We start from the raw sequence: 16,973 nt of genomic DNA on the forward strand, positions 1-16,973 counted from the left end.
GTTTTTCAACGCTAGTACTATGGGGCAGATTTGGTATCGCCGAACACAATTTAAGAATTAACACAAAATATAATTGTAATTAAAAGATAACACTTAACGGACCATTCCTTCTGTATTTACAAAGTAATTCTTATTTAATGTTTTCATACAATTTTCAAATATTTAAATTAACCAGAGAATTTATAAAGAATACATTTTTGCAATGGGTGTGGTAGTCCTTAAATTAAAAATTTACCATAATTTCAATCATAACGTTGTTTATACATTTACACAATATTTATAATGAAGAAAAATCAAAGGAGGCCAATAAACAAGTTTATAAGAGCTGCCAAAAAATATTCTTGTTACAGCTGACAGCTTCAATTGCTTATGAGGTTTCATGATTCAAATATCTATCTAATCAAAAAAAGGCTGTGAAATAAGAAAACATTAAAACAAAACAAACATTGAAACTTGCAAATATTATGTCAAAGTCAAAGCTAGTGTTTGACGTGTTTGTTTTTCGTACTACAGGCTCGCTTTGTTATAATAATTATGACAGTAGGTAGTTTTATATTTCGTAGCTTGTGTTTATCAAAGAAAAATTCAATTTGAATGAAGGAAATAATTTGGAAATGGCAAAAAATAAAATTAGTGTCAAGAAAAATTGCCCATTTTGTGGATGTCAGGTAAATAATTTATCCCTAGATGTATTGTACGATACATATTTTCCTTGCTGCTCTAGACCTCGAATCACTATAAAAACAGTAAAGTGTGTGTTATGAAGATAAATTTTGGTGACAAAACGCCAATATTAAAACTTGGGCTCACATATTTGCAAAATTTAGACTACTACTCAGCCTAGGTTATTGTAAATTTAATTTACTATATGTAAAAATATCTGGTATGCTTACCACAATGTAAGTAACTGTCTAGAAATAGTTTTTTATCATGTAGAATCTTAAATGTGCCATATATTTAACCCTTTAAACACCAACGTCTTAGAAGGCTGCTGTCCTACCTGTTTTTACCAGTGCCCTAGGCTGCTGTACTACCTGACAGACCATGGCCTACTGTACGTTGTGGGTAGGGTATGATAAGTGGACTCGGTTTTTTATATGGAAATTGGCAAAGGATATTACTTAATCATAACCATCGATATAATCAATCGATATTGATTAATTATTTTGAATTATTAACTTAAATAATCTATTTCAACAGCTGTAAACACTTTCAAATAATACACATAAGGTAATATTTCAATTTTCCATAATTAACATTTGATTATTAAAAATAGCAGTCAATTTTAGAAAACTACACCACATTGCTTTGAAATAAGATATGTTTTTCGTGACTTCAACGTGTTGTATTTGTACCGAAAAACCCATTAAGTTATGTGAAATTTGTGGGAAAGAAACAACTGTGGCAAATCTTAAGAACAGCGACTACCGCTCCGATCGCCGTAATTTTTTGCATTCTAACACAGGTTAACGTAATTTCACCGAAAAAAATAGTCCCGATTATCGCCGTAGCCGTTTACTCCCCCCCCACCAAAAAAATTTTTGAAAAAAATAAAATTAAAAAAACCTGACTGACAGTGCATTTATTCGTTTTTTTGGTGTTATTAGTTCGCAGGGCACGTAATTTCACCGAAAAAAGTAGTCCCGATTATCGCCGTAGCCGTTTACTCCCCCCCCAAAAAAAAAATTTTGGAAAAAACAAAATTTGAAAAACCTGACTGACAATGCATTTATTCGTTTTTTTATGGTGTTATTAGTTCGTAGGGCAGTAGTCCATGTACTAATTCTAGTATAAACTCGTCTTATCTTATCAGTAATAAACGCGCGCCGCTTATCTTTTGCCTGTAATGAAACCTGCGTTAGTTCTGTCTGAGTGTTGTGCGTGTAAGCAGTCATGGCGTGATCTGGGCTTGGACTTTGCAAGCTCGAGTTAATTTTTTTTCTAAAAGAGCAAGCAGCGCAAAGCGCTGCGCAGCGGGCAAGCATCGCGTGATCTGAGTTTTGAATAGGCAAGCTAGGCTCTATCTGCAATCACGTTATCTACTAGACCGCTCGACTTTGACCTCCGTCTGAGGATGGGGAGGGGTTTGAGATAAGACAATTCCTGTTTTATATTGACGAAATATTGTTCTACGCTAATCTAGTAATCAGTAGAAGCAAAATTTCAAATAACGATTCATGTCTGGGTATGGTCGGTATAATCCCAAAGTACAAAAAATTAAAATTAAACAAAATTGAAATAAAAACAATTAAAATTTAAAAAAATTACCTTAATGGTATTTTGGGGGGTACAACGCAGCCACTGCCTCGAGGAAAGCGTGAACCCTTTCTTCTGGGATGTACTTGGTTTTAAACAAGTACTCCGCGAGGTAGCCGACGAAGTGCTTGCTCTTGCGACCGTATTTGGGGACTTCTGACCGGACGTCACGCCACTTCTGTTCAATTGTGTTGGTACAGGCGGATGTTAAGGGGTCAACAAAGTTCTTTGTGTGATTCACAGTCAGGTGATTAAACTGATACTGTGATAGGGTATTGTAGGCCTTCCAGCAATCAGTTATTATTGTGGATCCTGGCAACACCCAAGTTCTAATACACCGTATCAGAGTCTTCGCCGTACGGTCTTTAACTGGGATAAGGAAAGTGTGCTTGGTCTCCCGATCTATTCCCCCCAACACCCACTGTCCTTTTACTATCCGTCCTCTGTTGTATTTTCTTTTGCCAAATTTGGCTTCATCGATCTCAACTACGGCGCCGGGTCCGCCCAACTGTTGGCTGTTTCTTTTCAAATGGTCAATGTAGACTTCCCGGATGAATGAGTAGTAGTCCACTATTGTCGGGTCTGTGAGATGAAGATGGGTTTTAACAAATAAGTGCCTCGGAGGTGATGTGAAAAGATATGTTATGATAAAACGCCACAATGTGTTAATATTAACTTTACTTCGCTCCAGGAACGTGCCGACCTTAGCTGAAACACGCCAGCCACACTTTTTCCGGGCTTTCTTCTGCAAAGTAACAATCTTTCCACACCTGAACTTTAAGTCATCTGTCAAGTTCACCGAGTTTCCGCACTTCACACAATTTGTCTTCGTTGGAAGCACATTGTGCGCACAAAACACGTTAATAACACGTTTTTCATCAAATAAACATGCTTCAAAGAATAGCGTGTGACAAGAACCATTGCAAGCCATGTCGATAATTTCACTAATTATTCCTTTTCCATGTGGGTTTGTTTGTTTATATCTGGCGGTCAATCGAAGCCGTACTATAGGTCACGTGATCCGCCCGGCCAATCGGAAACCTTCCTGTTTGTCACGTGACTACTGTCAATTCATCAAAACGTCCATGGTCGGCCATTGTTTTTAGTTTGATAGTCGAAAATCTTGTTATTTATGTGTTTTGTATTGCCAACATTGTACTGCCGTAAAACTGGTTTTTATATGTTAGCGATAATCGGGACTATTTTTTTTTGTGAAATTACGTTAACCTGTGTTTGTACGAAAAGCCTTACGGCGATCGGAGCGGTAGTCGCTGATCTTATTATTTACCATAGGACTATAGATACTTTTATATCGATTGATAGTCTAGGATTTGAGATGCGAATATTAGGTATCGATGGTTACATTCTTCGATATAAAAAACCGGGTCCGCTTATCGCACTCTACCCTACGTTTTTGCAATGTATTACATTTCGCTATGTACTGTCCTTAGTTTTAGAGGAAGTTCACTTGGGTAGGGTACGATAAGCGGACCCTGTTTTTTATATCGAAATTGGCAAACAATATTACTTAATCATAACCATTGATATAATCAATCGATACTGATTAATTATTTTGAACTATTTCTGTAACTTAAATAATCTATATCAACAGCTGTAAACACTCTAAAATAATACACGTAGGATAATATTTCAATTTTACATAAGTAATTCTGGTTATTAAAAATGGCAGTCAATTTTAGAAAACTACATGACGTTGTTTTTTCGTGGCTTCAACATGTTGGACTCGTACCGAAAAACCCATTATGTGATTTTCGTGGGAAAGGATCAAATGTAACTGTGAGAGGGGTAAATATGGTCGTCTTCAGTCAACTTCCTAATTTTGGTTAAATAATATTTGTTTGATCACTTTAAATATTAAATTCATATTTTAATTTAAAACATATGATTGTTATTGAGGACTGTAGGTACTTTTATATCGATTGATAGTCTATGATTTGAGATGCGAATATTAGGTATCGATGACTATATTCTTCTATATAAAAAACCGGGTCCGCTTATCGTACCCTACCCGTTCACTTATTTTTATTTAGTTTTTGTATTCTGTATTGAATATATTTAATTTTATGTTTGTTAACAAAACATTGTGTATTACTTTTTAACGTGGCAATGCCAAACATAATATTTTTTACATAAAAACTGTCTTTATTCTAACAAATCGTTACTACAAAAAAAACATTTGTACATGCTGCAAACAAATTTATTTTCTAAAGTTGTTACATGTGATACTGTTACAAAATTTCTTTATTTAAAAAAAATAGTTTAAAAATTTTTTTCAGGTTTTTGATATTAAAAAATAGGTGCTATGGCTGCAATATAATAAGAGGCCACCACCACAATAGAATCATAGTAGGCTATATCCTTAAAAACGGTAAAAAGTAACTAAATGTTAAACTGTTTTGTTTGTTACATGTTATAAATACACAAAATAGATAGTTTTTATATAATGTAATTCATGTCATCATTTTCTTTATGTAGTTTAGATATGATTCATAAATATGATTCTATTGTGGTGGTGGCCTCTTGTTATACTGTAGCCATTATAATTACAAGACATAAATAGCATGTAAAATTGTTGTCAATAATTGAACACTATTTAGTAAGGTAATGGCCATTTTCACTACCAATAGTTATTTTTAGAGTTTCTTTGATACTTTGGGATTATACCGACCACACCCAGACATTTATTTATTTATTTACCAACAGCAATACACCAATTTACACTTTACAACAAGTTGATGGCACATGTTAAGAAGAAAAAAAAACAGCAAAAACTTAATGAGTAAACAGACAATTGGATATAACAATAGCTATGCTACAAGATGCTTAACTGTCAATGCAATGCCTTACAACTAAATCTGACATTGAATACTTAAATACAATGTCAACAAAAGAAAAAAATCCCTCGAGATAGTACCTATCAGTAAAATATCAAATTCTAGAGGGGCTGATCAGAAATATAAATTGAATTGTAATGGAAAGGCAATTATGTACCGTGCAAAAAACTTAAATAATCATGTGATGCCGCACGGCCTGCCGTAATCGGTATTCTCGAGAAAGATAAGATAACAGCGACAACAATACCGATCACAATACCTGGAAATGCTTGTTGATTGATGGAATGTTGGTTCTGTTACTCAACTACATCGTTTTATAACGTTCTAAGTTCATTGAAAAAAGTTTAAGCGTTGGGGGCATTTAACGGAATCTGACCCCATTAACAATTGATAATCGTTGTAAGTTTGTAATTTTGTAATTAAAGAATTGTTTTTAGTTCTATCATGTTTTATTCTATAAATTTATATTTTTGTGTTCTTCATACTGGTGTGGTCGGTATAATCCCAAAGTACCATTTGTTTTTTTATAAAAAGCGAAACCTTTCAATAATAACAAATTTTTAAAATGTTAACGAAAATATTTACAAATGTACATATTTGTCCACCTTTTGAAATGTACATGTTAAGGATGGCATAATGATGGGCACGTTTCTTAAAGTTTAAACCTTGCTCTTTTACTGTTTGGTGCCATGAGCTGTACTCATTTGTACTCACTTGGTAAATTGTATACAGAACGATTCCATTTAAAATTTTGTGAATTAAAAAAATGGGGAGACTTTAATAAGCTAATTAAAGTCTATAAAAAAAAAACTAGGGCAATCTAAATTAGGACTTGTTTACAGGCAGTCTTATTTAATTCAATGAAAACCCCCCAACAGTCAAAGTAAACTTTAAAAGTAAACATATTCAATAAATCAAACTTTAATATGTTTTTTTCTGAATGGCTGATTAATTGGACACTGGTGGTTTCCTTTGAACCTCGGCCGCTTGATTAATCAGATGTTGGTTTTCTTAAACTGAACCCCTGGTCTGGTCAATCAGTTAATTCAATGTTTGTAAATATTTTGCAAGAAACTACAAACAGAGGCAACTCTGCTTCACTGAAAATAACCCTTCTTCATATAGGTAGTTGTTATTTAGAAAAAGTGGTTCATAAGTAGAAGTCACTACTTAAGAAGAGCTTCTGTAATCCGTTATCTTCTTTCGCTTAGAAAAAAGAAATATTTAAATTTTACTGCAATGTGTTAGAATCGAGTGTGAGGAACATTGTCATTTGGCAGAAGTCAGATATTTTGACCATAAGTAAAACAAATGATTGATTATTTTTGTAGCAGAGATCTGGTTGTTTTTGTTTTATCCTAAACAGAAGAATAATTCTACTTAATACCGATGTACCGATTTAGGTTTAAGACTTAACACTAAACTGTTTTTACACTGATTATTGGCCACTGTTTCCATCTACTTACTGTTATTCATGTTCTGCCATTGTGAACAGTGTTGTACTGATCATTGGTTTGTATTTTTTCCTTAACTCATTAGAATGAGAAACAAACAAACCCTATGGATATGGTGAAACTTATAATTATGAAATGTATGATACAGTACTGAACAAAAATTAAAAAAGTAAATTTAGTAAAGTAAAATCGTATATAGTCTACTCTCAAAAATAATTTTTATTGTTATATTAAAATCTTCCAGTGCACTCTAACAGTACTCTAAAAATTCATACATTTATTTTTTAAATTTTTATTTTCTACAAAACAATTATTAGGAGATGTAAATTGATTTTGTGTAAAAATAGCATACAGTATTTCTTATACAAATGTACTAAAACATATTTTACAGAAAATTAGTTACTGTTGTGTACTGGTACTATATATTTTATATTCAGTAATACTTAAGTAATATTTTGCATTTTTTAATTTTTATTAAAAAAACTGAGATATAGTGTCTTTTGAGACCAAGAGTAAAATTTTTTTAATGCTTGGTTGTTAAATTTATTTTAATATTTCAAATACAAAACAGCCGGAAACGGATAACTGTATGTCTTCTCCAGAATCTTACGTTTTCAATTAAGTGTACATATGATTATATTTCTTGGACAAACAGCATTTTTACGAATTTCTGAAAAAAAAATGCTTGTGTTCTGCTAAATAAAGGACCTGCTATTAAGCAGTTTTACCATTGCTAGTTGGAAGATTAATATTGTGTTCCTGTGCCCTTGAATGTATAATAAAAACAACAGCACCAATCTTTATTCAGAGTTCTATCTTTTAAAAATTTGTCTTTTATATTATTAAAACAATTTGTTAAAATGTTACGTTTAACCAATGGTGGAGTAACTGAAAGTGGTTCCAAAGAGTACTGATGGTTTTAATTGTCCGTCACAGGCTTGTTCAAATAATAATAATAATGTACTATATAATAAAAATAATATACTGTCTGTTGACGTTCTCTAGTAGCATTCTTTAGTACTATTTCCACTGTGAAATGTTCAACATAATTATTGCTGTGAGGTCCTGGCTCCTAGCGACAGTATATATAATCACAGCTTCGCTGCTAAATGTCTTGTTGTTTTTATGCACCAACTCCTTAATAGGCTATTCTCAGTTATTGCACTGGAGTGAATATTGTGGCAAAATTAGTGATTATGTGGACTAAAGTGTTCTTGTTAAGTAACATGCCATCAAAAACACTTCTTTTATGAGAGAGTATAAAAGAAAAGATGATTGCACTGATTGTGAATTTGTTTAAAAAAAATTATCATGTTTTGCCAAAATACTAAAAAGAAATGTACAGTTTTAACGCCTAGGTGCAAATAAGTCATTATTTTGATCTTTTTTAATATTTTAATAAACTTTGAATGAATACAACTATTGAGTATACTTTACTCCCTGGAGTGCGTTAATGATAATTTTGCTTACTCTAGTACATTCTAGACAGGCTGACAGTTGTAGCCGTCAGTACTCCTCGACAGGTTAATACATTACTCCATGGACAGTGTTGCATTAATTTGTTATTCCAGTTCCTTCTGACTTGCGTTCCTAGATCACGTAATTAATGGAATTTTTTGCTACTTGTTATGACATCTAATGTTTACTAAAGAAATTATTATCATAATTTTACCATTGGTTTGCTTGTTATGTACTAGATGAAAAGGTGTATATAAAAATCCAAAATCTTAATTAACTTAATCCTCTTAAAATTATAATTTTTTAAATACAACCAATTAAACAATTTTCTTGTTTGAATAGAATTGTGTTTAAAATGAGTAAAATTTGGATGTGTTTTTCTGTGACAGAATAGCCGGATTTTATTCAGCTCAGTAGTGTCACAATTATTCACCCGGGACAGGAGAGATCCAAAATCTTACATAAATTTGATTTTGTTATAATATTCTAGTGGTGACCTTAAATTTTCTTACCTTGTGCATTATTACACAGATCATGTTACAAAATATTATTAATTTTTAGGTGGCCGTAGCATCTAAGAACTGCCCCAATTGCAAACATTCATTTTATGAAGCGAAACAAAAAAGCTTAGGATTACTGAATAATTACCAGTCTTCTTCCACCAATGAAGATACCCCTTCTGGGAGCAGTAGAAGAACGTCAAGGATCAAAAGAGAAAAACCCAACTACTATGATGCTTCAGAATTTGAGAAGAAAACAAAAAAGGTATTAATTAATGCTTATAATGACAAAACATTATTTATTGTCTCTCTTATGTTGTATCAAAGCTATTAGTGTAGGATCCATGATCAAATTTGCATGTATAAGCATACAACCTAGTGTTTTTGAGAAATTGGCTGAGAATTGAGTAAAATCTTAGCCGTGTATTAAACAAAGTTGGCAGGGTAGCTGCAAGCTATGTAAGTAGGACTGCACGGTAGCTGTAAGGGTATTAAATAAAGTTGGCAGGGAAGCTGTGAGTGATGTCGGTAAAGACAGAAGGTAGCCGCAAGTGTGTTAAAGATGTTGCAGGCAAGGCGTGAATATGTATGTCGATGATAATTGCTATGTGAAAGTAGTTGTGTCACATGTAAATGATAAATTTAATACGGTTTTTGTTAACTCAGTACATAGTAATTTAGTAACAGAAAAACAGAGATATAAGGACAAAATTTAAAGAGGAAATTAAAAATTAAGGAGAAGAATTATGGGATAGTATGTTTGTGGGAAATGTAGGAGACAAGAATGTTCAAATGAATAAGTTAGGGCAATTATACGAAAAAAATTAAAAACATTTTATTTTTGGTGCTATGGAAGTATAGATTGTTATTAAATGATGGTAAGGGACCTCAAAGGTGGCTTCGGACCTTCTCTCATTAAACAGATCAATGTCTTCTAAGGTCATTGGTCTCATTATGGGGCATGGTCACCTGAGGAAGCATCTTCACAGAGTTGGCACATTTCAGGAGGATCCGCTCTGTGGAAGGTGTAATGAGCAGGAGGAGACTGCTGAGCACCTGCTCTTTGATTGCCCTGCAATAGCAAGAGAGCGGTATGCCATCTTTGGTAGTTTGGACAGGGGTGGTGAATTTTCCCAAGAGGATTTGGTTGTTTTCGGCGGTTTGTTGAACTGCTGAAGTTATAGACTGGTGGGCCTCATGGTGTGTTTCCGGGGTGCGCAAAAAGCCCTTGAGGCTTAAGTGCATGGCAGTAGGCCGCCCCAAGGGGGGGAAAAAAAAGGGACCTCTAGGATGTACTAGTGTAATTGAGCAAAAAAAAACCCACAGAGTGCAGCGCCTGTGAAGTTGGCACCATATGTGCCGGGGGTGAGAATGTCAAAGCGGTTAGGTTATCGCAGGTCCATACAGTGTGTGATCCCCTGTGGTCTAGAGATAATTGTTCTACGATCTCAAACATTGAGTGAGTTTTGTAAAACCTTGGTGGAAGATGAGTAAAACCTAATCCAAATTCAAAGTTTCTAGTTGATTGCTATGGCCTATAAAGCTGATGATGGTCACAAGTTAATAATTCCTAATGGAATGAATGGTGTATGGAGTTTTGCCTAAAAGTCATAATGCCATTTTAATGCTCACTTAAGAATTAATAAAACTGGAATTGATAAAACATTAGTATTATCAGCATCATTTGGCTAAAGATACTGAAAATTACGTTACAAGTTGTACTTCATGCGTTACGCATAAACCAGGAAACAAAAATATAGAACCAATGGAAATCTTTGAACCGGTACATAAACCATTAGATTATGTGGCACATGATATTGTGGGACCAGTTCCTGTCACTAAATCTGGTAATAAGTATGTTTTAAAATTTGTAGATTATCATTCGAGAAGGGTAGAAGCAATACTTTGGAAAGATTAAAGAGTGGATATACAGTAGCTAAGGCACTTGTTATTCACGCAATAGCATACCAAGGAGTACCATTAATATTATTAACCGATAAAGGTATTAATTTTGTAATTATTTCAAAAGTACATGTCAATTATTGGCTATTGATAAGTTCCAAACTTCTCCTTTTAATCCATCAACTAACGGTTTGTTAGAAAGACCACATACTGTGATTGCCGCTATGCTATCACATTATGTGGATGAAGTTAGCTTAGATTGAGACCAACATTCCAGGTGCATCAGTAGCCATTCTATTAAATGCATGGAAGAGAAATTAATCATCAATCATTCATTTTTTCATTAGGCCAAATAATTTTTCACTAGGGACCGTATGGATGGTTTAATTAATGAAAATGATCATCGTGATGTATTAAATGAATCTACTAGTAGTAATTCGGTGCTAGCCGAGAGTTTATCACCTCATAGTTTAATGCTTCAAAATTGAGTCCTTGTATACTCTGGGGTTACCTTAGTAGTGAGAATTTTTTATGTGTATTGCCTAACTAAATTTGAATTGTAATCATTCGAATTGTGTTGTTGAGTAAATACAAGAGTTTAATTGTTTAGTTGGAAGAATGTGTTGCAGTTAATGAGATAATGTATGGATGAGATATGAATCATTACTGTCTTAAGTGTTGTGAAGAGGTATGATGTAGTTAGAATTCCACATAATTATTCAGAAGATTTAAGTATTACTGTAAAGTTAGGTTATGAGGGTTCTTGTGTTTTGATGGTTGTGTGTATATTAATTGTGTGAGTTTTTCATTGCAGGGTTAATGACTGGGAATCTAGGCACGAAATGTGTTGAAATGTGAGAAAAAATATTGCCAGTTGTTATTTGTACTATTTATTAAAGAGTGTGACATAACAGTTTCAAGGGATTAATGGATTCAAGTTACCAAAGTTATTTTACTTAGCTGATCTCATTGATACCAACATTTGTTGCAACAAAGTAGTGTCATCCCTAAAGAGGTAAATAGAGGAAGAAGAGGTGTTTCAGTAATGCTAGGTTTAGTAAAGGATAAAAATAGAAATGACAGTTTGATAGCTGAAGGAACTAGAAAAGAAAGACAGAACTAATTGAAACAGTCACGACAGGTTTAAAATATTTGTTGGAACTCTGGATGATGATGATGATGACTTTACTTCGTTGAATCCAAAAATGGGTATATTGGAAAAATAGAGGGACTGTTGTAATGGGGATTTGCTGACTTATGTGCGAGACATGCAAGATGGCATATTCAGTAACATAAATTTCTTCATTGTTATTTAGCCAGCAGTCTCTAATACCAAATCCCCTAGTCCCGTCTAACGGTACTACATCCCACACTGCTGTAAGTTTATCAACAGCCAGCAGTCTCCGTAAAACCAGATTCCCTAGTCTTGTCTACCTGTACCACATCCCACACTGCTGTAAGTCTATCAACAGCCAGCAATCTCCGCATCACCAGATTCCCTAGTCTCATCTACCGGTATCACATCCCACACCGCTGTAAGTCTATCATCAACCAGTAGTCTCCGTAAAACCAGATTCCCTAGTCTCGTCTACCTGTACCACATCCTACAATGCTGTAAGTCTATCAACAGCCAGCAGTCTCCATAACATAAAATCTAGTCTCGTTTACTGGTACCTCAACCAACCACTCCTGTAAGGGACTTAACAGCCAAGGAAATCTGAGACCGTCCTGTTCATTGCTGATGTTCAGAAGAAAAAAATACTTTTTTAAAAATATTTCTGTGTTCTAAAACTATCATTATTATACAATGTGTAAAACCAAATTCAAATGTTGTAACTAAATCTCATATTATTTTTTCTATTGCATGTAAAATATTGTAAAAACCGAATATTTTATTGCTAAATCGAATAAAAACAGTTCATTTTACAATGAAAGAAATAGAAATATAATTAGTAAAGTTCATGTGGAATTTAACGCGTTGCAAATAAGTGGAAGAAGTATTTCGTTTCTGAACCCACGAGAATAATCTAGACTTCTTTTCAAAGTTTTTCTGTAAAAAAAGAATGTAAATTTAATATTTTCGGGAATAAATTGAAAGAGTACTTGGTACTGAAGCCAATATACCAATTTAATGAATTTTTTGAAAGAAATCCCACTGTAACATTGATTTTTTGAATTTTTTCTAAGCAATTATTTAATTTAATTTTATACCATGTACTGTGTTCTTTTATGAATTTCACAACTTATGTAAAACTTACACATGCGAATTTCTTTCAATTATAATTTATACACGTATATTTTAAATTTTCTATCTGACACCATTCATACTGTACATTGTACTTTGACAAATAAAGTTATTGATTGATTGACATTACTTTATGTTTTGTTTAATGTTAGAGTATATATAACTTGGTTAAATTTTCATCTGATGTTTATTCTATGTTATATTATAATAACCAGAATATTAGTTTATTAGTTCTCAAGGGATGGTGCTTTGTATTGATTATAATCAAAAGTTCTGGTTACATTTATATATTGCTGTGACTGTTTTAAAATTGCCTAACATGGGAAGATTAAATGATAATTTATTGATTTTGTCAATTCTTAACTAAGTTTATAAAACTGTTCTCAATTGTGGAAAATCTTAGTAAATTCACTTAATTAAGAATAGTTGGTACAGTTTCTGTGCTCAGATAATATGCTGTTCACTTTCTACATGGCTAAAATTCATATTTGAATCTGTGGTGATTTGGCAAGAGACAGGAAGGATAAGGGAGGTGCAGCCAGTGGATGACAGTTGCAACCTCCAAAATGCCCACAGCACCTTTTGGTGCATGGAAAAAAATTATATGGTGGCGTTTTGTCTTGGAGTGGGCAGACTGATCGTAAAGTCCTGGTCTGGATTATGAACAGAGTGGGTTTAGTCGATTTCAATTGACCAAATCTATGCAACTGTAGTGATAGCTGGTGGTTGCAATGTTCAACGCGGTAGAGTGATGTTTTCTTCAACGTGGTGAATTGGTAACATGACAACAAATAACCGGGGTTGCATGTCATAGTTCTGGATTATATACAGACCAATACCATTTGATCTCAGGTTACCAAAGTTAATTCAAAAGTAACAATTACTGGTGAACATGGTATTCTAGGCGATGACAAAAAATTCTATTATTCTATCTGTTTTCCTGAAAAGAATTTTTTGTTTGTATTCAAATGGAAGGATTATGTTTTCTTTTATGGATAAAACATCCTGTTTTGCGGCAAAAATTTAAAAATCTTTTATTAATAAAAATATCAGAGTATTGATAAAAATATCAGGTGAAAACTATGGATTTTCTTACCATCAAACACGTACTTTCTGGATAAACTGGTAAATTCAGTCAGTTATTAACTGTTAGGACAATCCGGTATATGATTATGTTGGAAATACATACCAACTACAAATCATATGATCAAGTTACATTAAAAAAGTTTGTGATAAATTACATTTCCAATTCCGTATCACTATATAGTATATGGTAGGAGATTCAACCTCAAGTAACTTAACAAGAGCATTAGCTTCATGTACTCAAATATAACTTAATAAAATTGAGTTCAGTAATAGTAATTTCAAGAAATATACTACCTAGATATTATTCCAATTTAATGTAGCTTTTAATATTCTATGTGTGGTCATTGAATTGACTCCATTATAAATCGTTTTGGTAGTTGATAAAACCTTATGTGTATATTGATTGAAGTTAGCAATAAATGATGAAATATGAGATGCTGTATACATAGTAGTTGTTATATATGAATGGTTATGAAATCTTACAGCAGACATGAGGTAAAGAGAGCAGTATGACTTATCGTTTGAAGATAAAATATTCTAGGAGATACCATTACCTTAATAAAACTATGCTACAACTCTGGAAACTATGTCTGAGGAAACCAGCTGCAGGTTGAGGTAACCACATACTACATATATCAGACTACCTAAACAGAAGATCCTGTCTATTGACGGAACACTGAATGTTCCTACCCTAAACAGGGCCAAGTGTTGTATATAGCCATGCTAGCCACCTTTAGAAATGTCACTTGTTTAGAAATCTGTATTATCAGTTGGGAGAAATACCTCGACATGTTTGAACGCTGCATTGAATAGAAGTAGATTAATTTTTCACCTGGTCGATCTGTTGTGCTAGGAGCATTTCAGAATCTTAACATTTAATAACAAAAAGTTATTACCATTTTTGATGCAACCACGATTTCACTCTAGATTTGCATATAGATTGAGTAGGATATTGGCTAACCTCATGTGGTCAGCAAATGGTTCTTTTTGGTTAACCATATGTCAACCTCAAGGCTGAGCAGGAACTTGGGTGTGGTCCACAAGGTTCTTGAGAGCAAACAATACCATTGAAAACTTGGAAATCTATGGTGGGGAGCTGAAGTCATAATCAGTGGGGGCTTCAGGCCTAAGTAGGAGTATAAAAGGTCAGGAGAGCCCAAAACTAGGCATCTATCTCTTTTACTGTCTATAGATGTTTTTAGCTTTGTAGCATTTTGCTATTTCAAGACGTGTTGAGAAAGTAAGTACCGTTTCATTCAACTACTGTTGTAGCGCTGCAATCGGTGTTCCATACATGCACACTAGACGTCCTTGTTCACTGGCTATCGACTCACGCCATGAGAGAGGAATACTTAGTAACGGAATTGTTTTGTTCCGCGACAATGCTCGGCCCCATACCAATGGTGACACTCAAACATTGGTTCGACAATTTCGTTGGGAGCAGTTCGATCACCCGTCCTATAGCCCGGACTTGGCACCGTCTGACTACCACTTGTTCCTGCACATGAAGCATGAGCTAGGCGGCCAACGCTTTGAAACCGACGATGAAGTGAAAACTGCCTTGGAGTCGTGGCTACAATCATTGGCAGGAATCTTCTAAGAAGAGAGTTATAAATAAATTTATCACCCGCTACAAATGTTTGATCATCGGTGGAAACTATGTCAAAAAAAGGTTTGGGCTTTCATGTAGAAATAAAATTGTGTTGAAAAATATTGTTTTCCTTTTTTTTAAAGCGGTACATTTCTGAACACCCTCGTATGTTGCCAAGTTGGTCTTTAGAGACAAGTTGCCTCAATCCTCATCATGGTTGCTATCGTGGTGCTTGACCTGCTGGGTGTTAAGTTGCATCTGCTGACTGACAATTAATTCATTTATCTCACTTTTAAACTTTAAAGAAAATATCATCCACAATAAAAGTTGCTCACATTATTTGTCATCCTGACACAGAAAGAGTATTCATAAGATAATATTCTATCTGCTCCACAGCTGTATAACATTATCTTGCTCAAATAAGAACGGTTCTTCACATATGTATTTGAGCAATATTGGCATTTTGGAAGGATGTCACAATGAGTGCTATATTAAAACAACTGAATGATGTGTGGTTATTTATATGATTTCAGAAGCGGACAGGGACAGGCAATCCTCGAGGCAGACCACCCAACAACCCTCAGACACAAGGCTTGAAAACTAAGAAGAAAAAGAAGCACAATAAAGTCGCCAGAGATGTGGAAGAAGATGATGAACCAATTGTGCTTAATGCGGAAAAACAGTTGCAGTGTTCTATTATACTGGCAGAGCTAAACAGAAAATTTGTTGGGACAACTTTTCGTATAATTTGAATTTTGTTGTAAGATATATTTTTTATGAAGTTGCATTATGATAAATGCTGTAAGAGTGAAATGTGATCTTTGTAGTTTTAGATTTTTTACAGTTTTGTAAATAAACAGTTTGATTCTGCTAATTTGTGATTTTATTGAAAATCTTTTATTTTTCCAATTTTGGTTTGTTCAACCACTTTTTGTTAATATATTATTTACTTTTTGTACGCTTAACATATTGTGTATACACAGCTTCCCAATATTCCCACTGTACTAAAGTCATTATTTTATGTACATGTTTAGTATTAATCAAAATCTATTGCACTATAGATGTGCCTTTTGTTGATTTGAAATACACCCGATATAGAGCTCTGCTACATGGGCCTCCAAAGTTCCAGTGTTAATCTTATGAAAATATTTTTGTTTAGTTTGAAACCTATTGAAACCCTGATTGTGCTTAAATGTGTACTATTCTTAATCCACTAACAAAGTTACATCAGCTGGTTGGTTATAAAACTGTTAGTATTATATAATTGCCAACACCTGTGCAGAACTGCTTACTGAATAAAGGGTAAAACCTAAAAAACTAATATTTTAACTCAAACTTTACTTGGCTTAAAGTTACTTTATGTATCACTTTTGAAGAGTTATGTTAATAGTAGTGGTCAGATTTCTTAATAAACTCCTTAACAATAACATCTTGATTTTATTAAATGGAGCAGCAGAACATAATTATTGTTAAAACAGTAATAGTGTGAGTGAAAACACTGATATTGATATAAAAGAATTTGGTAAACTATTAATTGTATTTTAAGATTTAAACAATATTTTAATGAATCTAAGAATTAAACATGCTGCTTTTCCATGTAGCAAAATTTACTGATATTGAGATTCC

At 33.6% G+C, this 16,973-nt stretch overlaps 1 protein-coding gene across 1 annotated transcript; it reads left to right on the plus strand.

The window, feature by feature from the left end:
• Window positions 1–407: 407 nt before the first annotated feature.
• Window positions 408–16,221, plus strand: LOC124360082 (UPF0547 protein C16orf87 homolog). Its single transcript, XM_046813367.1, has 3 exons — window positions 408–668; window positions 8,585–8,788; window positions 15,881–16,221. Exons 1-3 carry the CDS (start codon window positions 615–617, stop codon window positions 16,097–16,099), a joined length of 477 nt encoding a protein of 158 aa, XP_046669323.1. The 5' UTR covers window positions 408–614; the 3' UTR covers window positions 16,100–16,221.
• Window positions 16,222–16,973: the final 752 nt, after the last annotated feature.

The sequence above is a fragment of the Homalodisca vitripennis genome, chromosome 4 (genome assembly GCF_021130785.1).
Source record: "Homalodisca vitripennis isolate AUS2020 chromosome 4, UT_GWSS_2.1, whole genome shotgun sequence".
Classification (NCBI taxonomy): Eukaryota; Metazoa; Arthropoda; class Insecta; order Hemiptera; family Cicadellidae; genus Homalodisca; species Homalodisca vitripennis.

What these genes read in the sequence shown, in the direction of transcription:
- LOC124360082 (XM_046813367.1), top strand. Translation starts at nt 615, where the DNA reads ATGGCAAAAAATAAAATTAGTGTCAAGAAAAATTGCCCATTTTGTGGA. An exon ending in GCCCATTTTGTGGATGTCAG is followed by an intron (nt 669 to 8,584) that starts GTAAATAATTTA and finishes ATTAATTTTTAG; the next exon opens with GTGGCCGTAGCATCTAAGAA. An exon ending in TTGAGAAGAAAACAAAAAAG is followed by an intron (nt 8,789 to 15,880) that starts GTATTAATTAAT and finishes ATATGATTTCAG; the next exon opens with AAGCGGACAGGGACAGGCAA.